Raw genomic sequence first — 26,205 nt, 5'->3', positions numbered from 1 at the left:
GTATAACAAATACATTCTATGTAAGAGGTAGTAAAAAAGAAAGGGAAATAAAACAACTGATTCGTGGGCTTTAGTTCAGGAAGCTTTTTTTTAGGGTAAAACTGGAAAAAAATGAATCCATTAATTTCTGATTTCAAATTAAATATAAAAAATCCTGAATTAAAAAAAAAAAAAAAGTCCTGCGTGGCTGGCCAATGGCTTATCTGGGCTCTTTGCTCTTGACATGCTACTGGTCAATCAGGAGTTGAGTGGGACTTTTAAAGAGCACCAGAGCAGTTTGGGTACCAATGCTTACTGAGTTTCAGTAGGAGTGGAATACCCAACACCCAAGTCTCACTCGGTATTTTCAATGTGGTAAGTTAACCAGCTTGCAACTAAAAGGTCTTTAAAAGCCACTGACCATCATTCTCCTCCACCACTGCAACAAAGGAAAGACCAGAGCTCCTGTAGTCACCAGAACTGCCAAAGTAATATGCAAATATTGTTGTTTGCAACTTAGCGTAGGACCTGAGTGAAGCAGCATTCCATCATGTGCATAATGGATGGAACTGATGTCTTTTTCTTTCAGCAAAGTCCCACATATGGTGCTATGTAAATACTAAATAATAGAAACTATGGTTTCTTTCTTTTCCTACAGGGTGGAAAAGGAAGGATAGGAGTAGTGATATCATCATATATGCACTTCACCAATGTTTCTGCCAGGTAAGAGATGAACAACGCAAATGAATTACTGTGTTTATATATCTTTAAAGGCTGGGGGAAAACCCTAAAAGTTTCCCCTTCATTTCAGTAACCAGTGGTTGCCCGATTGTCACCCATGCCAGTTTCAATCAGATGTTGCTGAAAAGTGTCTCAAAATTATTCATGATGGATGAGAATCTGTTACAAGCCTCCCTTTTATAAATTCTAAAAAAATGAATGGCATTTATTTGGACTAGGACCAGATTCTTCCACTTTTACTCATTTAAATAATACCTTACTCCATGAGTAATCCCCATTTGAATCTGTCTATCCATATTATCCATCACTGTAATATTTGAGCATCTCACATTCTTTAATGGATTTATCATCGCATCAGCTCTGTGAGGTAGGGAAGTACTATTATCCCTATTTTACAGATAGGAGACTGAGGCACAGAGAGACTAAGTGACCTTCCTGGGGTTACACAGAATGTTTGTGGCAAAGCAGAAATTGAACCCAAGATTCCCCAGGCCCCACTAGCATTCTAACCATTGGACTATTTTTCCTCTTACTGGAATTACTTCTGGAATATAGGTGCTACTCATTATGAATAAAGCTACCAGAACCTGGACCAAATATTCACACCAGAGCAGGGATCCCCAAACTCTTCCAAAGTGCAGAGCACGTCTTAATAAAGAGGTTGTCTCAAGAACCACATCTCATCATCTCTCATTAAGAAGGAACATGCATCTACCAGAGCAAAGGACTGGGAGTCAGGAATCCTGGGTTCTGTTCCTGGTTCTGCCACTGATTTGCAGTGTGAGCTTGATATTTGTGCATTTCTGGTTGTCTGTAAAAAAAAATGAAATTTGGTAAATACTATCTGAAGAATAGAACACACATATAATTTTCTACTTCTGTCTTTCAATCAAAATTGGCCAGATTCTTGTCTTTAAATTTGTTAAAGTAATTCACAGAGACCATAACTCGAGCAGGATCTCAGTGACGCTATTTTGGATTTAAATCAGTCTGGCAAAGATTAGAATCTAGCCCTGGCACTGCAAATTATCTGTTCAATTTGTGGAAAATGTGTGAAATCCTGACTCCATTGAAGTCAATGGAAAAACTCGCATTGGCTCCATTGGAGCCATGATTTCGCCTAATATATTTCCCATTAACCTGGTCCTCAGATAAATAACCCAGTATGATTAGGAAATGCCACTAATTACATTGTGTACAATGGTATACTTTAGAAAATGAAGTAATACAGTTGTTTCTGGAGTAACTAATCTTCAGGACAAGAATTACCAACACTTCACCTACCTTAATCCTGTGGGACAAAAGAGTTGTCATGAGGATACTGCAGTGCTATGTTGTGATATCTATGTTGTGATATTACACCAAATTATTATGGCATCTCCTCAAGAAGCCACAAAGTAGTGTCCTGACACAACAACGTGACATCTTGATGCAATGGTGTGATGTCCTGGCATGACAGTTGATGTTGCATTCTCCCCGAAGTAAATTCAGGATTCTTCCAACTCGGTTGCAGGATCTGAGACTGGAAACTTTCCTATGAATTTCAGGATACATGGCAACTCCCATCCAAATCTTGCTTCTTGTATTTAAATTTAATTGTGGGGGGGAAAGAGCTCTAGGAAGTTCCCAGTCATCTCTAGGTTGTCAATATTGTACATCTGTCAACAGGTCCAAGCTGTGTGAGAAATCCTTAGCACTGGTGACAAACGGCATATTCGGGGAAATGTTTTTTGGGGGCTTCCTCAATTTTCTTTTATTTTGTTTTGATTTTACTCATTAAACAAATATGCTAGTTTCTTATTGTTCTACTCACTGGGTCTCTTTACTGCTATAAAATAGTAATTTGATGCTGTTGATATTGGGGGTGACAATTTAGCATTCTTTACTCTTTAAATGGTGTTTCAGGAAACAAATTAGAGCAGCGGTTCTCAACAGGGGGGGCCGTGGGGCCCGGCAACTAAAACCCAGAGCCTGAGCCCCAGCACATCCCACGGGACTAGAAACCAGGACTTGTGGGGTTGAAGCCCCAAGCCCTGGTGCTCCCCACAGGGCAGAAGCACTGACCCCATGGGCAGAGTTCGGAGGCACGGGGGTGTTGTCCCCCCTCCCCACTTGAAACTACACTGCAAGAGCATGGCAGTCCTGGGGCAACTCCACACACACCCCTTCCACTGCCTTCTCTCCCTGCCCCCTGGCCAGGTCAGAGGTGGGAAGCCAGAGCCGGGCAGTACAGGACAGCTGCTGCTCTGGCTGGTGCCATGGAGCAAGCAGTAGTGGCGTTCCCTCATCTCCTGCTGGTGCAGGGGGTCGAAGCTGCTTCTCAGCTCCCAGCCCCCTTTGCTCCCACAGCGGGTAAGAGCCGCTTGGGCGGGAGCCTCGGCCCCATGGCTGGCAGAACCCTCGGGGAACAGGGACTGCAGGGGAGCCCTCCTGGCACACAGCCCTAGCTACCTCTGTCCCTGCATCCTGAGCTACCCTTCTCCCTGCACCGAGCTATCCCCTCCCTGCATCCGGAGCTACCCTGTGCCCGCCCACAGCCTCTAGCTACCCCTCCCTGCTCCCTGAGCTGCCCCCCTGCCTGCACACAGCCCCTAGCTACCCACTCCCTGCACCTTGAGCTATTTTCAAACTTTGTGAGCTGAGTCTCCCAGCTTTGAGTTATAATTTTTGGTTGCACACACACACACATGCACACATACATACAAACCAGACGGGCGGGTGGCCTGCTGAGGTAAGTTCAGGGGTGGAGATGGCACTCCCTTCATGGACCCTACCATGAGGAGCTGGCTCAAGCCCTGCTGGCCCCTGCCCACCCAAAATAGAAGTCAAATTACATCTGTGACCGAGCCCCCTCACCACCACCACAAGCCCGGCCCAGAGCCCAGAATATGCCTCAGCTAGGGGAGGAAACATTATCCCTAATTTTCCTGAAGTGTTTGTCTAAGTGAAAACAAAAAAAGCTCTGTGACAACACTTGTATGGTTGCCATGCCTTTGTTGTCTGGGTTATGAATGCCCAGTTTTCTAATTCAAGAAAGATTACGTGCAGCCATATTTAACTGGGGTAAACCATGCTCTCTCTAATAGATGTTAAGCTTTGTTCTTCCAGATAAGGATAAATAATCCTTTGCAAAATGAGAGTTTGATGCTCAGATCCCTGGTGGCATGACTAGTGAGGATGTATAATGCAAAACACACTGAACATCTGTCTTGCCAATTAAGATGAATTTGAAATGTGAAGAACAATTGAATGTGTATTTATGTATCACTTTAAATAAGTGTCACATGGGGGAAAACACAGCAACTAGTCATTTTTTAAAATGATCATGTATATGATTCAGCAGTAGATAGCCATGGAAGGAATAGATTTCTTCCACAAGCCTCTAAACCACTTAATCCGTGTTGCGCCATCAGTTTTTAAGCAGAACTCCCTAAGGAAAGGAATAGAAATTCTACATAAAACTTGATGGAACAATAGGTACAGTCTTTAACAAAGAATAAAAAGAGAATTCAGTGTTAATCAGGTTGTCTTATAATAAGCCATAAAATTTGGCCTTGTTAACACTGATTTTCCATTAGTAAGGGAACTCCCTTCTCTTCATGTGTCATTATATTTATGCCTGCATCTGTAATTTTCACTCCATGCATCTGAAGAAGTGGGGTTTTTACTCACCAAAGCTTATGCCCAAATAAATCTGTTAGTCTTTAAGGTGCCACCAGACTCCTCATTGTTTTTATGCCATAAAATGGTGATTGTGTGTGTGTGTGTGTGTATGCCCACTAATATAATGTAATTTAATACCTCTTACCCCAAAGCATTTGACACTATGCACATAGAGCAGCAATGTAATGCAATCACCTTCTTGATGGAGGGCAACAAATCAATTAGTACCCAGTGGCAGGGAGTAGGGAAGGAGGTGAAAATTTTGTGCAGTCCTTTTCTGGAAAGTGCCATGGGATCTTTAATATCAATAAAGAGAAGACAGTACCTGATCCAACATCCATTGAAGGCAATTGGGGGTTTCCTTAGTTTTTAAAGTCTTCTATGGAGATTCGACATGGCTAAGCCAACTCTGATGGGATTTTAACTTGTGGTTCTGTGGGGTCTAGTTATTTCAGACCCTATACACGGATGTTAATTAGCATCAGTTACCAGTTCCATTTACTCTCATGATGATAATGTATTTGTCCGATTTACAGCAAAAGGAGCACAACTTGATACTTGGGAACAAATAATTAGGAACGGTCTCCCTCACTTGGGGGCTGGGATCGTCATGGTTTTCTGTCTGATACTTGAGGACCCCATTTTTTCTGTGCTCTTCTGCCTTCTCTTCCCATATGCCCAATATCCACATTAGAGCCACTCTCATCTTAAACAAAAATAAAACCAAACTTCTTTCACAGCCTACCATTGTTGCTCCATAATCATCTACGGGGATTCATGGTTGACTGGCACAAAGCACTTCTTTTCCAAGGCCTGATTGTTCTGCTTCTGTAGCACACCCTCTCCTGGTAAACCAGATACCGGTAGCAAGAAACCAAGACTGAGTAAATCCTTAGAGTAATTTCATGTCTGTTAGATCAGTCAGAACTCTGATGCTTTTTTTTTTCTCTCTTCAGTATTAGCTGTTATAGGTTTTGGGACATAATATAAAAGAGGGAATACAGGTACTCTTCTATGCAGCCCACAGAGAAAGCTGTATTGATGGGGCTAAAAGCAAATTGTGGCAAGTTGTTCATTGTGCATCCTGGGCGTGGCTAAATCTATTGCATTGCGAATGTTGCATATTCGTGTAAGAAATGCAAAATCCTGATAATTAAACATGAGAAGTAGGTGCTTTGTCTCAGGGAGGAAACTGCCTTTGGAGTGGAATTAAAAAGGTGGCAGTGGAAAAACTATCCCAACCTGACCTGTGAGCAGGTGGGTTGGCAATCACTGAAGGCATTTTGTAGTAGTTTGGCACATTTCAAGCTGTAAACCGCTGCATTTCCAAGATAATCCTGTGATGAAGTAGGAATTTTTGGCAATGATTTTTATGATTCTTATGTGTGCCTCAGATTTCCCTATATGTTGCATTATTACCCTGTGGGTGAAAATGAGTGTTTGCTCTCAGGGCAGGCTAAGAGATGTAGGTATGAATGTCGCCTAGCTGTCTGAGCTTGAAGGAGTCATTGGAAAAGGACTGACTGAGGCTGACCCTATATCAGTGGAGAATCCAAAAAGACAATGGCAAATCCAGTCACCAGCATATTGACTCCTAGCAACCAATGGCCCAGAGGGAGATGGATTTCTCCATCTCTCAGCAGGGAAGCTCAGCACAATTCCCCAGCTTGAGAACAAAGGACTGGAGAGGTGGGAGGGTAAGAGTTGGCTGCTGGAAGAAGTCAGGGATCTCACCTGGAATCTGAGGAAGGAGGTCAGACCAAAAGACAGACAGAGCTTGAACAATGGGGTACACTACAGCTTGCCTGGGCTCTGGGCTATCCAGAATGGACTCGGGGCTATGCTTTGACCTTCAGTTCTCTATGCTAAACTAAAGACTTCCTATATTGTGCTGTGGTTGATTAATAAACCCTACTGTTTTGACAAGACTGCTTGTTTGACTGCAAATGCTTGGTGAGGTGCATTAATCTCTGAGGCGCATACAAGTCTCTACCAGGAGTCTATCCCAGGTGTGAAGTAGGAGAGCGGGATCCCCCAAGGTTCAGTCTAAGGAGGTGATGAGTCCACATGGCTGATTCTGGAGGAAGAATGAGACTCCTTTTGGGTCTGGCACATTGAAGGGGTTTCTCCAAGAGACTGTTCCAAAGGTGGGGCATAGCACTGATCCTGTGGAACCACGACCATCCCCAAATGGAATAACATGGTATCTACTTCTTTGTTTTGATAGCGCTGATCAGGCTCTAGACAGATTTGCTATGAAGAAATTCTTCGATGATAAAGTTTCAACTTTAATGCAGCCATCCCAAAAAAGGTATTTAACTTGTATCTAATTTATATTACTAAATACGCAAATGCCATAGTTTCTCCTCACTGTCCAGTGGAGGACATTTCCCTGAGGTTCTCCCACTTCATCACTCTCTCTCCCTCTCTATCTGTTTGGGTGTATTTATATACACATAGATAATATTTTGGTATGGTACAAAGGTTTCATCTATATGTGTTTGTACTGCATTATGTCTAGGCAACAAAGCAATCCCAATACACTTTAAAACCTCTGTAAAAGAAATGTAAACTAGTTTTTCTGTCTCATATGACATTTTAGTGAGTACATGATGGTGTGGTGTGATATAAAGGTTTTATTGACATTGTTTGGGATGGCCATCTGAGTCATGACAATAAAATCTTTATATCACACTACACTATTATATACACTGTCTATTCTATAAGTGAGGATGAGACATTACTTAGAACAGATAGTTGATGTTTTGGGATGTGAAATGGTCTTGAGGTATGTGTGTGGACATCTGTGCAATTTAGGATTAAACTAGTGGATATTTCAGTATCAGAAAAGAAGGGAGCAGCTGGAAAATGCCTACTAGGTAATTGTTATACTCTCATGCACCAATCTTCATTTGGATGTGTAAAATATCTACACAGGGACTTGATTTGGTATCGCTGATTACCCTTCCCTTTCATCAACAGATATGTAACAATTTTAGCACTTTGTTAAAGAAAAAAAGGCTTCCTCAGTCATTAAAAAGAACAAAGTCATATAGTAATAATGAAGGTCAGGAAATTAGCTCTGTTTCTGATTGGGAAAGGCTTTCCCAGTGCCTTGATGGACCTATCCAGTGAACTACACAGCTGTTGTTGACATGAAAAATAACAGTCCCATGAGTCTTTAAATAAACTTTAAAAAAAGCATTTAGACTGAGGAGCTTGTTATCCATTTGGCTCCATGTCTGCAAATAAACCTTGCATTATTAAAATGTGACACTTGTAAATGGCACCTGCAGGACACAGAGGCATGCACCATGGGAGCAGAAGGAATGAGACAGTCTCAATGCTCCCAACAGGATGCCTTCTGCAATATACACAGCTCTGACTTGTAAGTGTCTCCCTTCTGCAAATAAGTTTCCATGAGAACCAACAGGCCTCACAACAGAATCCATGACCTGTGCCTCATGGCAGTTGTTACTGCCATGCTGACAGGAAGTTTTAGTAGCTGCTGGCTTGCACGTACAGTGTGCAAGCCCTAAAGCCAAAATAAAATACCTGTATGATGCAGGGTTTGGTCTGACGTGCTCTTCTGGAATATTTGTTTAGTTTCTCCAAGGGCCTCTGGGAGGCACTAATTCACCTTCTGAGCGGTGGAATTAGCTTCTTTGTTTTTTACTACTGATTTGTACAACATTGGAGTAATCAAAAAGAACAGGAGTACTTGTGGCACTTTAGAGACTAACACATTTATTTGAGACTAACAAATTTATTTGAGCCCACAAAAGCTTATGCTCAAATAAATGTGTTAGTCTCTAAAGTGCCACAAGTACTCCTGTTCTTTTTGCGGGTACAGACTATCACGACTGCTACTCTGAAACCTGTCAGATTGCAGTACTCAGTCTGTCTTTTGCCCACAGAACATACAAATGTAGGATATGCCATAATCTAAATCTGGCCTCTTGTGCCTCCGGCAATGGCCAATACTTGTTATTTCAGAGGAAAGTGAAACAACTCTATAATGCCCCTGACTAATTTTACAATCCTACTTGATCCCAGCTGACCCTCTAAAGTATGCAATTAAATAACCCCATTTTAGCTTGCTTACCTACTAATGCTATTACTGGACATTCAGGTGTCCAGATCCTTATTGACATTCAATTGATTATGAATATATAATCTAGGTGAATCTTAAAATATGAAAATACACACTCACTTTCTACCTGCCACATGGCTCAAAAATCTGAGAAATCTCACGTTGGGTTCTAGTCCTGCAGGACTTGGGCAAAATTCTCAGTGGCTTCAACTGAAGTTTTGCCTGAATAGGAACTGCAGATTTGAGCCCTCTATATGTGAAAGTTGAATTGTGTTTTTGTGTTTTAAACTTCATTGTTTAATCTCCTCAAAAATATCAAGTAAACAGCTGAATAATCAGCTATAAACGTAGTAATGAATGCATTGGCTGGAGGAACAGGACTTAAATTAGAGAAGGGGATAAACATTTGGGGTCATTAAGGAGACAACAGGTATGTCTATACTCCAGTCGCAGGTGTGATTCCAGCTCAGGGTAGGCACGGCTGTGTTACCTTTAATCTAGCTAGTGCGGCTAAAATGGCAGTGAAGACACAGTGGTTTGGGCTTCGGCATAGGTTGTACAGGCCATAGGTTGGGCTAGCTAGATTAAAACTAGCATGGTTATGCCTACCCAGGCTGCAGTCACACCTGCGGTTACAGTGTAGACATACCCATGGTGGGAGGAAGAAAAAGGGTTAAAATTTGTGCCATCAGTGCAGTAACGTCTTACTCCAGTTCTTGCAGCCAGGCAGATATAATAACCTGTTCTTGTGCTGACTGAACAAATACTGCCAGAGAGCCTGGAGGAGAAAAACAAGAAGCAACATTGACCTTTTCTAATGTCATGTGTAAAGCAACCCTTGCTACTTGTATTTAAAACAAATCTAATAAAGAAATAACCCCAACAACTCCGGACTCAGGGCAGTAGAACTATCACTGTCAGGGAGAATCACTACAACTGTGATATTGCCCATCTTGCTGCAGCCTAATTTGCAGCATGGGCTGTGTTTAGTTGTTTTTTTAATGATATTCTAAAGAGCAGTATTAAACTAATTTAATACCACTTGGGGCGAAAAGGGGAGTTTGAAATCAGGGAAATCAGTAGCAAAATGAAAAGGAAAGAATGTATCTTGCCCCTCCTTGTCTTTTGTAGAAGAGGGACTGTTATTTTTTAATCTTATTCCACTTATGGGATGTGTGTATTTTATTTCTTACAAATGGGGCTGATCTTGGGGAAATTAGCTGGGTATTTAAAAGAAGGGAAGGGATATAGGGTACAGAATGAAAAACTTATGTGGGGAAGAAATGCAGTTATAAAGTAGAACTTCCCTAAGTGGGAAAGGCAATTACAGAGCAAATAACCCTAAGTCTCACTGACCTTTGCTTTCCTGTGAGGAGGTTCGTATCACCACAAGGATAAATTATTCTTGAACAATTCCTCCAATGTACTAAGCTCAAACTGGCTTTACTTGACTGTCAGATGTTAGTCCTGCCAGCCATTTGTGTGTTAGTTTCCCTATCCCTCTTGTACTATCTTAGGGTGCTTAGGGGGAATGAAACAACTTGTGGTATGTGTGCACGCTTACAAAAAGGGCACCTGCTCTAGTGGCTTTATTGATGTGCAGACCAGTTCACTAGGAATTGAGCTGGACTCATTTCACTCTGACTACCAGAATGCTGTTGACTGGTAGTAACTTGAGTCACGGTTAATAAGTACTGGGCTGAAAGTGACCTTTACCTGCCTCCTGAGTCACCCATGCATCTCCTTTTCAAAGTTGTTAGGTGGAATATTCTCTAATCAATATTTATAGTACAAATAATACCCATTAGAGCAACATCCTTGCCAATAATTGAAAAGCTTGATAAACAGAAGCTTCTCTTCATATTTTGATGCAGATTATTCTATTCCACTTTAACTCCAAGGCTAAATGAAGCAATTATATGCCCCCTTGTATTAGTTATATTCATAATGACGAGAAGTTCATTTTCCCTGGGATTATGACAACAATCTTTTCCTTCTTGGCTAATTGTGTTGCATTATCTTTTCAGATATGTGCACTTCTTAAGTGGCCTTCTGTCTGGATCTGTGAAAATGAACACGACCCCACTCTTCCTGCACTTTGTCATCCTTCATGGCATCCCAAGCTTTGATGCTGGAGGAGGTACATTATTTCACTTGCCATTTTCAAGCCTTGCTCTTTTTGTTTCACTGCACTCTTATCAGGATGGGCAAACCAGTACAGTTCAGATAAGAACTCCCTAAAACTTCCCCTCAATCTCAAAACAATCTCAGACCTTTCTTGAGGTTTGGGGAATTTCCATTAAGGAACAACTCCTTGCCTCAACTATTCCTGCAAACCAAGGGATGAGGAAAACCCAACAGAACATCTAGGGAAAGAGCGAGAGTGGAGGAGCACAACTCTCCAGTTCTGCTAAATGCAGAGATAGCACCTCCTTCTCATCTTCCTTCCAGTGGGCTGAGAGACTTCCTGTGCAAGTCCTGCCGTCATCTCCCTGACATCCAAACAGCTATGTTCCCCTTACGTGGGAAAGTCTCAGTCCTGCTATCCCACTCCAGTGTAAGGGTTACCTCTGCCTATTTAGAGTGGTCTTCTTCCTCATACTCCACTATTGGGCCTCCTGAGGAGGTGGCCTCAAAGCCTGTTTCTACAGTCTGTTCAGATCTGCAGTTTTGGGCGGTGACATGGGCCAGCAAGAGCATTTTGCCGAATCTGCTGTTCTAAATCTTAAAAAGCACTCTGGAGCTTACATTCCAGCAAGGAGTCTCAGGAGAAAAAGTAGCAGGCCACTGACGTTTCTACATAGAATCATAGAACTGGAAGGGACTGTAACGATGCTGGTTCTGGCGGGACCCAACTGAGAGTGCCAATTCAGGACAAATTGCTTAAAACAGGGCAGTTACAGCCCAAGGCTGGGGTTTTTCCACCTCAAAGGCAAACTAAACCAGCCAGCCAGAGAGGACTTTGGTCTCACCCCACTGGCTAACCACAAGTCACACAAGCAATTCCCTCAGACACTCCAGTTTCCCAGTATCCCAACCAGTGCCACTCATCAAGGGGACAAATGGTTATGAAAACCAATACCCCAGTAAAAGAAAAAAGGTTCTCTCGATCCCAAAGAATCAAGCCCTAGACCCAGGCCAATATACAAATCAGATCTTACCCACAAACCACGCTGTTGCCAATCCTTTAGAATCTAAAATCTAAAGGTTTATTCATAAAAGGAAAAAGATATGAATGAGAGCTAGAATTGGTTAAATGGAATCAATTACATACAGTAATGGCAACGTTCTTGGTTCAGGCTTGTAGCAGTGATGAAATAAACTGCAGGTTTAAATCAAGTCTCTGGAGTACATCCACAGCTGGGATGGGTCATTCAGTCCTTTGTTCAGAGCTTCAGTTTGTAGCAAAGTCCCTCCAGAGGTAAGAAGCAGGATTGAAGACAAAATGGAGGGGTCTCCCACGGGTTTAAATAGACTTTCTCTTGTGGGTGGAGACCCCCCTCCTCACTCCTATGCAAAGTCCAGCTCCACGATGCAGTTCTGGAGTCACCTGGGCAAGTCACATGTCCATGCATGACTCAGTCTTTACTGGCAGAAGCCATTGTCCACATGGTATCTTGTATGTCTCCAGGAAGACTTCTTATGTGGATTGGAGCATTCCAAGATGCATTGTTCCCCAAATGCTTCCTGATCGGGTACTTAACCTTGCTAATTCCTTCCTAAAGAAGCTGACCAAATACCTCACAAAGCTTACTTAGAAATCAAGCAAGTATACATAACTTTGAACAAACGAATTGTGCCTGCATACAACTAGGATGATCATAACCAGTAGATCATAACCTTTACATAGATATGTTACATGGCATATGTAGCAAAACCCTATTCCAGTTATATCATACATACATTTATAAACACCCCCCCCCATAAAGCCTTATAGGCTACACTGTCACAGGGACCTCGAGAGGTCATCTAGTCCAGTCCCCTGCACTTGTTGCAGGACTAATTATCTAGACCATTCCTGACAGATGTTTGTCTAACCTGCTCTTAAAAATCTTCAATGATGGACATTCCACAACCTCCCTAGGCAATTTATTCCAGTGCTGACAGTTAGGAGGGTTTTCCTAATGTCCAACCTAAACTTCCCTTGCTGCAATTTAAGCCCATTGCTTCTTGTCCTATCATCAGAGGTTAAGGAGAACAATTTTTCTTCCTCCTACTTGTAACAACCTTTTACATATTTGAAAACTGCTATCATGTCCCCTCTCCGGCTTCTCTTTTCCAGACTAAACAAACCCAATTTTTTCAATCTTCCCTCATAGGTCATATTTTCTTGACCTTTAATCATTTACACTAGATACACAAGATACACTAGTGGGTGATACTTAAATCTGCACTTAAGTGAGTGCAGCTTCATTGACTTCATTGCCCTTTTGACTGGCCACAATGTTTTTTTTATTATGAGTTTTGCAAAAATATGATTAAAAAGGAAATGATTGTTAATTTCAGTCAAATTTTCAGGAACTTTTTCAATGGAAAAAAAATCCAAAACAAAATGATTCCTTTAAATTTATTTTTGTTTTCTCTTTTGGTCGTTCCCCACTTTCTCCTATTTATTCATTTATTTTCCCCAGTAGGAGATAGGGGATTAGAATTTAAAAAGTGAGCAAAGTGCTACTTTCTCTCATTTTCAAAAGTCTTTCTCCCCACTTTCTCCTCTCCTGGCTATTTTCCCATTGGAAAAAAAAGGTGGAAAGTTTGAAAAAACTAGAAACTTTTTTCAGAATGGAAGGGTTTGGGGGTTTTTTGTTTTTTGTTTTGTTCCATTTTGAAAAAATGGCCTTGAAAACTTTCAACAGAATTAAAATGTCACATCTGTCAAAAATCCATTTTTCCTTAATTGTTTTTTCAACAAAATGTCAACCAGTTCTAGCCTTTGCATCCACCTATACCAGGTCTGAAAGTCATCCAGTGTGTCTGTTGTATGTTCAGGAAACTCACTAAATGTGTATTTTAAAAAAATTACAGAGAATTAACAAAGAATACATGACTCTCTTGGCTATTTTTGCAGTTTGTCGGCCCTTTCTAAAGATCTACCAGGCTATGCAGCCAGTTCATACATCAGGAATATAGTAAGTCTTCGTTATTTTCATCTCTACGTGAATGTAGTTCTCTATCCTTTCAGTTACAAAAGTTAAACCATCTTTTTTTCCTGAGTTTATTGTTTAAAAGCACAACTATTATTTAAATATCTCCCCTTTTCTTCTCTTTCCTGTTAAGTAGTGTAGGGCCAGAAAATCAAAGCAGAATCTGCATTGCTATTGAGCCAGCCCAGCTATTGAAGGGAGATATTATGGTAAGTAAGTAATTCTGATTCCACATAATTAATTGTGCCTTCTAGATGGTGATTTAAAAATAAAGACAATCATACATTTTGCACTCTTGTAGAAAGAGAATGAAAAAATTGTCACTGAGGCACGAGTGGGTAGGTAATTAAATTAGTTTTACTCAGCCTCTTGGGTTTTTATGTTAAGCAAGAGTTTGCTTCAAGCAAGAACTATTTTCTGGAGACAAAACAAACCATTACTACCAACTTCCTCCTGTCATTATAGTGATGCTCAGTATGGTTATGTTTATATTAAGTATTTCCATTATAAAACACATTCTGGAAAGTTTTTTCACTCAGCCTTAACATTTCCTTTGGCTTGTAATTTGGCAGCAAGGAACTACTTCTTTCATTTTACTTTCAAAGAGTGGTTTGATCAGTGTTCTGTTTTATTTTGGGGTAAGGGAGTAAAGAAGGATACTGGATAAAAAGCCTTTGGTTTCTGCAGACATACAATATAGAACACCCGCTACATACGATATATACTGTTTGTATGCTAAATATAATTATAGTAAATGTTGCAAAAAATCCATTCTTCACTTACTCACAACTTTCTAAAAATGAGGCAGTTACGCTGAAAAAATGGAGAAAAACAAGAAAAGAAAAGAAAACAAGAAAAAATGGTTGTCATCTCTGCCAAACTTGCTTCATTGTACCTACATGGTGGCAGTGTGTGTGTCACAACCAAGTATAATTCTCCCACTGTAAATTTGCCCCACACCCCCAGCACTGCTAGCATATTTCAGGAATGTTTTCAGTTTTCAATGAAATGTTTGAAATGAGATGAACATTTTTTGTTTCAGTTTTTTTTTCTATTTCTCACTTTTTTTAAGTCTTCCCCTCCACCACTTTTTTTTTCCAACAGAAAATATATTTTTTAAAGTCTTATATTAAAGTGCCTCCCACATTCTAGGTACTGGAAGAGTTTCAGAATTAGCAGTAGTACTACTTACCATATGAACCTCAATGCCTGGACATAGGCCACTAGCTTATACACAGAATAACCAACTTCGTTCTGAATTTTCCGGTGTATTGGCTTGTGACACAAACCAGTAACACACTATGTGCACAAGTTTGAGAAATGTTAATCATAATGGAAGCCACTTTATTAGGAAGTCAATGCTTTATTCCATATAGTAGTATTTCCTAAACAAGGCAAGAGCTCAAGGTCTGAATGTTTAGATTTGAATGAGCAAAACCATCAGTGGTTTCAGAAAATGAAATCCATGAGGCTCAGCATCTCTAAGTGTAAGGATTTTAAAAACCAATGGCCCATGAAGTGACTGATTTATTGCATCAGTGGTTTTTACAGAAGATAAAGCTGCAAGATTATACAATGTGCTGTGTATATGTTCTCAAATCAAAGGCTAAGGGCTTGTCTACCCGGGGAGTTATTCATTATTAACTCTCTGTATGGACACTCTAATGGTGAAATTAAATCCCTTATTCCAAATTATCTTAATCCACTTTGGAAGTGGTTTAAAATAAATTATATGATGTACTCTTATTTGGTAATAAGAGCATCCATACAGGGAGTTAATCAGAGACAGCTGATCCGCTTTACAGTAACACCCTATTTTATGCCAGATTATACATGTAGAAAAGCCCCAAATCATATATATGATGTTGCTAATCACAGCTGCCAGTTCTGCATACACAGTCACTTTAATGCATGTTTAATTTATGTCTAAGCCCTTTGGGATATCTTGAGTTAGAAAGATGGATTATACAACCATATAGTACTCTATCCCCGTCTATAAAATCTATATGTTAGAGATAGGATGGGCGACATTTATTAGGTCCTCTATTCAGCATCCATCTAGCCAAGACAAGATTTACTTCATAGCATATGATCAACTGTTTTGTGACCCAAAGCATACATCTTCCACCGTTTCCCTTGAGAGACTATTCCAGTCTAAAAGATCTGTGTCTCTCCTGATATTTAGTCTAACTTTCCCTTGGCTGAGTTTCATTCCTATATGAAAAGATGGATATAAATGGATTCTTTGCTAGCTCTTGGCACAATTGCATATGGAAAAAGCTGGGTTTGAGTTGAGAGACTAGATTTAGGAGGTCAGACTAGATGATCTAACAGTGCTTTCTGGCTTTAAAATCTAATACATGAACCTAGGAATTTTGCTTTCAAGTAGATCAATTTCAGGGAATTGTACTTGAGGAAAGAATTTTGATCTTCAAGAATCCCTTTATTCTGCCTTCTGGCTGCTGTCCTTACACCTAAATGCTCGCAGATATGGGTTTATGACACACATTCATATCTGGATTTAGAATACCCCATAGTTTGGGCCTGTTTTGGGTTTGGGGTCTGTAGCAACAAGTGATAGTGGATCTGGAGATGGTCGCAATGAACTGGGAAGGGGTGGGAGGCTGAACATAACAATGAGGGCAATATTATGCATACCTGAGAAACCAAGAATAGGGGGGAGGGTTCTCCATAATCCAGGCCCCAATCCTTCAATGAACCCCCTGAGAGTCCTCTCAAGAGGATCTCATTGCAATTGCAGGGCCCAGGCATCCAACATAATGGCTCATCTGTGTAATTTCCCTCTTAGGACACATTAACGCAAATCAGCAGCTACTTCATTAAGATGTGTCTTACTGTGATTTTAATAGAAGATTGAAAAATAATAAGGGACAAAAGGTGGTTGTGTACATGTCAACCTAGAATCTAGAGAAGGGAAAAAAAAGTTAAAAGTAGTTTCAGGTACTATACGTGCCTCTCCACTTCCCTGTCAACTATTGTGGTTTTTACAGACATGTGTTCTTCTTTAAAAAAAAAAAAAAATCCTTTTTCTGTCACCACTTTCTGGAGTAGGACCCACACAAACAGGGGGATGCTATCTGGGGTCCCAGCTCAGTAAAGTATTTAAATATGCTTAGATTTCAACATATGAGTAATCTCATTGACTTCAGCCTGGTTACCCCCAAGCTTAAGGTTGGGCATATGTTTAACTTTCTTGCTGAACTGTATCCTAAAAATGTATGGTAGTGTTCTGATCTCAACTACACAGCGATGAATTGGAGTAACTCCACTGAAGTCAACATTTACTCCAAATTTGAATCTCAGTATCTGTGACCAGAATGTAGCCTATAGTACCTTATAAGTAGGCAAAGTATTCCAATTTACTGGTGATCCAAGGTTTTGGATTTCCATCCAACGGAATGAATATTCTGATCAGAATTAAGACCACAGAAAATGAAGAACTTGGAAATATGTAAGTGATTTATGGGGGGGAAAGGCGGGGGGGGACGACAAAAAAAATTGTAAAGGTGTTGATATTATTGAAAATGGGTTCTCTCTCTCCAGTGGCCAGTTAAGTGGGGAGGGTTCTGTACGTGTGTAAAGTCAGACTTCTCAAGGTCTGGAGAATGTCTTGTGCTTTGCAAGTCTTTAACTTTCTGCATCTGCAGAAACTCTCACCCATGACTCATTCATGAAAATGATGTGCCATTTAAAATATTTTCAAGAGAAGGAAAGCCAGTGTCTTCCCCTGTAACTCTTTCAGTATTAACGATTCCCTAAAGTTTAATCCAAAATGAGTTGTATAGTCTCTTGAGGTCTTTTTTTTTCCCTCACAAAGCAAAATTGAATGGAATGATAGTTACAGCTCCAGTCGGACCTTAAACTTGGAGCAGGTCATTTCTGTCTTTTGCATACACTCTCTTGTCAACCATGTCAAACTTTCATCATGTTTTACTATGCTGGGCCAAATCTTGAAGTTCTTCCTTAGGCAAATTATCATCATGTGTAATGGCAGGCTGCCTGAGTAAGGATTACTGGATTTGGCATATAACGAGTAGGCTATTTATTCCTGAGCTCAAGCATCCTGATGGCAACCCTGCCTTCTGTTTTGTAAAATCAGAAGACTAGCTGATGGTGCTAGTTTGAGTAAATTATCACCAGCCACAGGTTGTCTGAAAGTTAAAAGAGGTGTAATAAAGGAACCTCTTGCCTGAAAAGGAGTTTGTGTCCTATGCCCCAATAAATATTCAAGTTGTTAAATAAAATTAAAAAAAATATCTTTCCTAGTCTTTTTAATATGTTCTGGGGAATCTTCTTCCTCTTGGTTTCCTTTTGTCTTTTTATTTATTATCTTTCTAACATAAACATATTTAGCTCTGTTTGCACGAGATTCTCAATGCTCTTCACAAAGATGCATATTTGTGACCTTAAAAGCCTCTCAGGGTTCACTGGCAGAGGGCCCACTGTACGATAATTCCTATCAGGCCTGACACACACTCACTGCCCCCAATACAGTGTTGTCATAATATGTATCTAAAAGGTGTCATGGAAGGTATCATATGTAAACTGGTGATACAGTGGCCCCAAAAAACTTTGAGTGATGTATGTACAAGTTGGGTACAAAGAGTTATATATGTGTGCTGGAAATACGTTCTTAAAATGTGTTTGGGAGGCAGTGAATACATTGAATCTGCCCTAGACAAAGGAATGTGGAGTTCCCTTTCTGACTGGCTTGATTACAGGTACAGGACAGTGAACGTACATTTACATATAAGATAAACAAAACAAACAAGCTAACAAGCGGCAGATGTGGGCATGCTGGTGGAGTCTGCACCCCAAGAATCTTTCCTGGCTCTTGAGCCAAAGACATTTGATTTTGGGTAATATAAGGGGAGCAAAAAAGACAATGTATTTATCCATCACTTAGGGCAGTGATTCTCAACCAGGGGTATAAGTACCCCGGGGCTATGCAGCGGTCTTCCAAGGGGTACATCAACTCATCCATGGTCACACAGGAAGACTGGCTGAGCCAGGAATTGAATCCAGGTCTCTTTAAGTCCCAGTCCAGTATCCTGTGATCAGTTTGGGCTATGTGGCTTTTGTCTGGTGTCAAGGGACATAGATTTCAAGGAAAATAAGGAAAAGTATTTTAAAAAATTACTAAAAAATTATTGAGATTTTTGTTCATTTGGGGGTTATTGATGGGTGTCCATTAATTCTTTCATGGGACTTTTCCTGTGATTTGGAGTTTTATAAGATGACTTGCTTGAAGTTATTTGCACTGTGGTTGCTGTATAAGAAAAATGGATTAGTTGAGAGAATAATTTTAGGACTGTGTGTTCACTCCCTCTTTCTCTTACATAATAAACACATTCAGCCTCCTCATCTCTGTATAGATTTGAGAGATACATCATTAGACTGTTACAGTACAAACTGCTCCTATAATATCACTCCCAGAGAAGGGTGTCCTTGTGCAATTCAACAATAATGCCAATGAAGACATAGGAGCATAATGGTGTAAAATCTGTGTAAGTGGGAGGAGACCCAGTATATTCATTTGATGCTTTTTAATTTAATTCATTCAAAAATATACTTAGTTAAACTCTAACAAATATCTCTCACTAGTGTGACTCCATGTCTTAGTATGGGCCTGATCGAAAGCCCATGGATTTCAGTGGGCTTTGGAATTGGTTCATCTTGGCAATTCAGACCTATCTGCCTTCGAAAATCAAAGAGACAAGGTGGATGCAGTAATATCTTTTATTGGACCAACTTCTGTTACTGAAAGAGACAAGCTTTCAAGCTCTACAGAGCTCTCCGGTCTCGGTGAAGAAGAGCTCTGTGGATCTCAAAAGCGTGTATCTTTCATTAACAGAAATTGGTCCAATGAAAGATATTACTACACCCACCCATTACTGCACCAAATATCGTGGGACCAACAGCTACACAGTATTTGAAAATCAAGACTTAATAATGCAGAGAGACCAAGCTTATTTTGATGCATCATTGTTTTCCTCCTCCACCTTCTTCCCACATCTAAATAAAATAAAATAAAAATAATTTTAGGTGGATGACTAATCTCCTTAAATGAGAGAGGTGGTGACAGGACTGAAGTTTAGACTGTTTTGCAGGATGGCCCCTGGGGCTGTTGCTGAAGGCACATAGGACTAATGCATGAATAATAAGGAAAGAATGTGCCATTGGTTCAAATAAGTCTTTAAGGGCTATTATCTTTGCTTTTCATCTTTGGAAGGGCATGAGTCTTCAAATTCAAGAAAGGAAAAACAATAACAAAAGCCTTGTAGTTCACATAGGGGATCTGATTGCTAAATTTGTGTTTGGAAATACTCTATGGGGTGTTTAAACAATTATCTGCTTCCATCCTACCAAATGTAGTAGGTCTTCACTAGCAACATTCACTAGCAACGTTAAAGCGCTGCCACGGCAACACTTTAACATGGCTGTGTAGTCACGACACCAGTGCTATAAAAAAACCACTTCCACGAGGGGAGTAGCTTCCAGCACTGGGAGCATGGCTCCCAGCACTGGTGCACTGTCTACACTGCCACTTTACAGTGCAGAAATTTGCAGTGCTTGGGGTGGGGTGTGTTTTTTCACACCCCCGAGCAAGAAAGTTGCAGCGCTGTAAAGTGGCAGTGTAGACAAGGCCTTAATCTAACAGTGAAAGGATAACAATGGAGATGGTGCACAAAAAGATTAAAAATCCTCCTTTGTTCAAGTGACAAAGGTGAGTGACAGCATTTAGTAGCTGTGCTCTGTCATGAGCTACTGTACCAACAAGTTGGCTCAACCTGTGTTTCTTTCCTGCACTCCATCAGCCAAACATGGTCAGTGTTTTTTTATAGGAGAGCATGTACAGTAGGCTGTGACTGTGGACACCTTCCTCCCCATGGACTAACCCAGAAGGCAGTTTTGCTATAACTCTGTTTCCTTCCCTGTGCTTTTTGGCAGATGTACTTACATACACGATCTTCAGCACCATGCTTTGAAGTTCACTTTTAATGCTGTTCCCTGTACATCCAAATGCTGGCAACTGTGCTCCTTAGCTCAAAGGAAGGTGCTGCCCTTGGTAGAACAACTAGGAAGATTTTAAAAATAACCCTCGCTTTCATCATGGCAGATTCCAAAGGGACATGGCCTCCTTGCAGATAGGAATTCTGGGTTACAATGGTCTAACTTTAGGTTACCAGAAACAGTTTAGTCAGCTCACTAGCTTACTGCTGAAGTGAAGAAAGCCACTGTGTGTTCTTCAGTTGCTTTAGATTGAGGATCCGTGCTTTATTTTAAGATGCATTTTGGTGCCTTGCAAAAATACTGATGTAAGCCAGCCTACAAATCTGCCTTTCAGATTTCACTGATCCATTTTTTAAAAAGTAACTTGTTCTGGGCTTGTATAATTTTACAATGATTGAGTAAGCTACTTTCCTTGTTTCAGTGTTGGTGGAATCTGCAGTAAATTGCATCACTGTTGGTTTTGTTCAGAGAGCAATATATAAACACAGACAATAGTAAGAATGGACTTATTGGGCGTGTTTCTCTTTTTCTTGTCTGTTCAGCTGAAGTGTTATCACAAAAAATATCGATCGGCCACCCGTGATGTCGTTTTCCGCCTGCAGTTTCACACAGGTGCCGTTCAGGGCTATGGTCTGGTATTTGGCAAAGAGGACTTGGACAATGCTAACAAAGGTAGGCTTCCTTCTGTGGGGGATGTAGTGGGGAGGGGAGGGGATTCATGATTGTGTATACCAGGATATATGTGTGTGTGTGTGTGTCTGTTAATGTGTGTTTGTATTCAAAGTCAGTGTCTTCAACAATGCCTAGTGATATCAGATGCCTCCATTTTGGAAGCTTAATTGGACATTCTACAGGTGCTCATTCAATAGGAAGAAAGGTGTATTCTTAGCTTGTGTGTAGGTGATCAGCACTTCCTGAAAACCAGGCCTCTGTATATCCAAAAATTCAGGAACAAAATCACTAGGCACTTTTAAAAATCCTGGCCTAGGTATCATACTGCTGCTTCCCAAAGTATTATTTTTGGGTTTTTTTGTGTATGTATGTGGGTCTATCTATCTATCTATGTTTAGTGGTCAGGATTCTTGTTTTGCTGTTTTTCTGTTTTTTTGTAAGCTATGAAACCACTGCAAATAAAGCACTAGAGCTAGGGTTGTTTTTTGTTTGGCTGGTTTTTGGGGTTTTTTTTGTTTTGTTTCTTTTCTGTGTTCTTGACTGTTCTGGGAAGTAAACCAAACTCTGACTTCCGCTTTTGTAGTCTTTTACTGAGAATGTGGGGGGAGGAGGGAACCTTGCTGTTTTAGAAGGCAGTTGGGGAAAGAGCAAATACACACATTGTATTTATTCTACTGTAAAATCTTGATTTGTGAATGCGTAGCTACTATTCCCTTGGAAATAAACTTGCTGAGATATTTTGTTGTGTTTTCAGATGACCGCTTCCCTGATTATGGGAAAATTGAATTGGTTTTTTCAGGAACCCCAGAGAAAATCCAAGGTAAGCATTCAATATATAGAATGATCTCTGTTTATTTTGGAAGCTGACAAAATTTAAGTGCAGATAGAAAATTAAATTTCATCCCAGAAGGCTGTAGTGCAGAAAGTGTGGAATGTAGTTTACCTTGGAATACAAGAACTTACTAAAATTATTCTGAATTTACACTAGTGTAACTGTGATTGGAATTCGATTACAAAAATATATTGGAGTAGTTGCTGATAACTATTAGAAAACATATAACATATATAGTATACTATTCTACAGATAGCTCTGGCATACATAGCATACATAGATTAAGTGACCACAATGTTCTAAAATCACATACTGCCAAGTATTTAAAATAACACTATTTGAAGAAAAATAATTCCTTCAAAAACCTAATCTAAGCAGTGGTCTATATAAAATGCTACGGGTATTATTCATTGTTATCCCAGGTGCCATACATGAACTCATTTAAACAAGTGACAAACTCTGGACCAATTTCAGACCTGTAACCAAATAGAACTTCATTGTCAGTAGAGCTGCTTGTGTTTATACCAGGTCTGAAGTTGGCTCACAAGTTATATCCTGTACTCGTCCTCAAATACATTATAATCTAGGATTGTGTCTATAATAATATGGAACTTCCCATATTCAAGATGAAAAAATTATATCATAGAGTTTGTGAACAACTTACTACTACTATGCATTTATTGCTTTTCCAAAGGTAAATATTGATTCTGCCTGAGATGATGAAAAAGAGTTTTTCAAAATATAGTTCTTTCCATGTGCCAAAAATAATCTTTTCTGTACTGTTACATATACTGTGTCCTGGAAATCTTTCCCTTGCATTTTTCACAGTCTAATTGCTTGGAGACTAGTAGTAGTAGCAGCCAGTAAAAAGCTGGCTTCTATCCAGTCCAGCGAACGGTTCTGCTTTTGCCTGCTGACAATCCTTAGAAGAAAATTCAATTTTAATAGCTTCTTAAGCTTGATCTATGCTTTTCCTGAATGGTAAAGATCCTGGTTTGCGTGAAGAGTAGCCAGTCTGTCAGACTGAAAAAGGATCAAAATCTGTTCATTATTACTTCTGTTTTTCTGGTATCCTAGAGGATAAATCAGATTTGTATTTTCAGCAGGTGCTCGGAGTTGGAACTTATTTCATAGCTGAGTTATCTTAGTGCAAAAAGGGATAGGGAAAAAGTCTCACTGCTCCATTTTTGAAGAGACTCTAATTTTACAGTTTCTCAGTCTTTGAGAAATTATTTTAAAAATGGAAAATTCCAGCCCTTCATACAGTTAAATAGTAGAAGGCCCACTTCTCAAACTCAGATGACAAACATTAGAAACCTAAATCTGCATGTGGGCACCTAAATATCTGTGTAGGCACCTAAAGCCCCAGTCCTGTGTTGTGAGAGCGTGGCTGGACTGTGGCACTCAACACAGAGCCCGGCTGTTTATTGTGCCCTCAGGATCAGGACCTAAATCAGTACTTACTTGTCTATAAATAGTTACTTCAGTGCCTAAATGCAGACTTTTAGTCTCCTCACTTTAGGTACTTATGTTTGAAAAGTGGGCCTAATAATACCACTTATATAACACTTTGCATCTGTAAAGCATTTTACAAATATTAATTAAATGCCCCTTAGAATGCCACTGTAGGGTAGGTACATAAGGATTGTTGTCCCCTATTCCAGGTGGGAAACTGAGGTAGCAAGTTGCTTATTGTCACAGATTAAGTCAGCATCAGAGCCCAGATTGAAGTCAGGAGTTTTTGATGCTCCTGTCTTGTGCTCACGACACTGGACCACAGCTAAATCCCTCATTGCTACAGTTTCAAATGTATAGATTACATATTAAGGGTGAAACAAATGTGTGAGTTAACTCCTTGGTTACTGCTGAAAATTCCATGTATGTCTGGCAGGCGACACTTTCTGTGAGGCCAAATCTTTCATTTCACTGACTTCAGTGTAATGTTAGTGTGTGGGAACAACAGCACATCTGCCACCCTGGAGAAAAAACAGCCAGAAGTTTAAGATTGAGAAGTCAACTTTGCCTTTGAGCTGTTGCCTTGTTTTCATTGCAGCGCTGGTGTCATTTACACACACTGTTTGTATTTAATAAAACTACTAAATAAACTTTCTCTGATATCAGAATGATAGTGACCCCAACAATAAACATGACCTTACATCATTTCTTCTTTGTGCAGTAGTTGAACTGCTAACTGACAATGGAGATGCTTGTGGTATCATTCTGAGACGTCATTTCAGCTTTGGTCGTACATAGCTACAGAACGTTGCATACCCTCTCATTCAGGAGAGTGGGGTGTGTGTGGATGTGCTATTAAGGCAGGGCTACTCTGTAGTCAGAGGCTCCAGTTAAACTCTGTGTTTATTCCTACTGTATTGAAACATTAATATAAGCTTAGTTTCCATAGTCCATTTCAGTGTGGCTGTTGATCTGTCTTTCCCTGTCATTTCTTCCCACACTTCTGAAGATGGGGTTAATGCATTCACTGAAGCAGCACATTGTCAGAGATGGGTCTATGTGTAGATAAAGATGAAAGCAGGACTACTCCTCCACTTTGTCTCTGACCAAGACTTTACCCTTTCAGGATGTGAACACCTGAAGAATGACCATGGAGTGATAGTTGACTACAATACCTCAGATCCACTAATCCGCTGGGATTCCTATGAAAACATGAGTCCTGATGGTGAAGGTGAGGAAAGCAAGCTTGTCCCCAGGGTTCTATCACAACAGACCAAGATTAAACTGTTAGCAACTATAAAATACTTACTGGGATGAGAGGAAGTAGAGCTCCCTTACATGAACCAGTGCAATTCTACCATTGTGGGAGTTGTTGACTGTTATGTCCCTCTCTATCTAGCCACAGTGGCAGCGTGGCTGTAGGGGGAAGAAAGATCTAATGGTTATAGAAATGGTTAGGATTCTTGCTTTGTGAGGAGAAGCACATTTGGGTGTGAGAGAGCTGGTTGATGTGAATTAGATGGTGGGTAGATGTGGTCTAGAAAGGTTTTTTTTTATTAATCGTTGTGTAGCAGCACTACTCACCTGGTAGGCTTGGGAGTGGCAGGGTTGCTGCTGACTCGGTTTCCCTCTCTTGGACTTTCTAACACTTTCAACATAGGCTTTCATGTGTTGAAAAACACCCCTTCTTGGGGTCAAAGTTCACAAGGAATCACACAAACTCCCACTCAGCCTTCAAGCTGGCCTACAGCTCTTGGTACAACTCTGAGGACTTGTCTACACTACCCATCAGATCGACAGGCAGCGATAGATCCAGCGGGCATTGATTTATCGCAACCCTGAAGTTGCGTCTCTTAGATTGACCCCGTATGGTAATGTAGACAAGCCCTTAGTTCTGTCCCTGCTGAAGCTTTCCTCTAGCAGATTTGATCTCCACACCCCGGCTTTCCTAGCTGGCTCCTGCTCCCTGTAGGCTTTTGGTTTTATTTCCATCCCAAAAGGCCTGATTTAGCCACATGACCTGCCTGTCATGTGAAAGTGCACATTTTTTTCACAATCTGAGTGTGTCACAAGTGGATCCATCTCCCCTTAAAAGGCCGGTCATCCTTTTACAAATAGTTTTGCCACTTTCAATCTCAATATATACTTATAGTCACCACATCTTATGGCAAATTCACAGATTTCAGTTAAAGCACTAATGCTACATTGTCTGGAGCTTTGCAGAAGATATGCAAGACTATAAAGTAAGGGATGCCCAAGTCGATGGAATACAGACAGGCATTTCCCTTGATACAATTATATGTCTTTAAATTGCCAGTGACCCTCTATTCCATAAGTTATCCTTTCTTCCTATTGGTATTTACAGTGCAGTATGGTCTGGGTGAAAGTAGTGTAAAAGCAGCCATCATGATCTCGTTCCCGTTTGCATGGTTCCTTGACTTTGCCTCAGTACATAGCAAAAGAATGAATTGTTCTTGATTTGTGTATTTCTCATGTGAAAGCTCAGAATGTCACACCTGCGTGCACACACACACAAGCCTGACTCTGTTGCAAGTAAAAACATGAGGGGAGCAGATAAGGCCTGAACGAAT

The 26,205-nt window shown here is 40.4% G+C and overlaps 1 protein-coding gene across 10 annotated transcripts in view; it reads left to right on the top strand.

Annotated features, from left to right (window-relative positions):
- TNS3 (tensin 3) overlaps positions 1–26,205 on the top strand; it is a 423,008-nt gene that overhangs the window by 265,029 nt on the left and 131,774 nt on the right. For 9 of the 10 annotated variants that reach the window (XM_034761310.1, XM_034761305.1, XM_034761304.1 and 6 more), the window contains 8 exons: positions 638–702; positions 6,611–6,694; positions 10,504–10,616; positions 13,545–13,605; positions 13,754–13,829; positions 21,198–21,327; positions 22,082–22,147; positions 24,741–24,845. In XM_034761310.1, the coding sequence (XP_034617201.1) occupies positions 638–702; positions 6,611–6,694; positions 10,504–10,616; positions 13,545–13,605; positions 13,754–13,829; positions 21,198–21,327; positions 22,082–22,147; positions 24,741–24,845 (700 nt within the window). The remainder of the gene's footprint in view (positions 1–637; positions 703–6,610; positions 6,695–10,503; positions 10,617–13,544; positions 13,606–13,753; positions 13,830–21,197; positions 21,328–22,081; positions 22,148–24,740; positions 24,846–26,205) is intronic. The other variant, XM_034761301.1, reaches the window with a different exon arrangement.

The sequence above is a fragment of the Trachemys scripta genome, chromosome 2 (genome assembly GCF_013100865.1).
Source record: "Trachemys scripta elegans isolate TJP31775 chromosome 2, CAS_Tse_1.0, whole genome shotgun sequence".
Classification (NCBI taxonomy): domain Eukaryota; kingdom Metazoa; phylum Chordata; order Testudines; family Emydidae; genus Trachemys; species Trachemys scripta.
The sequence above is the reverse complement of the archived record's forward strand: the minus strand, read 5'-3'. Positions and strand labels throughout refer to the sequence as shown.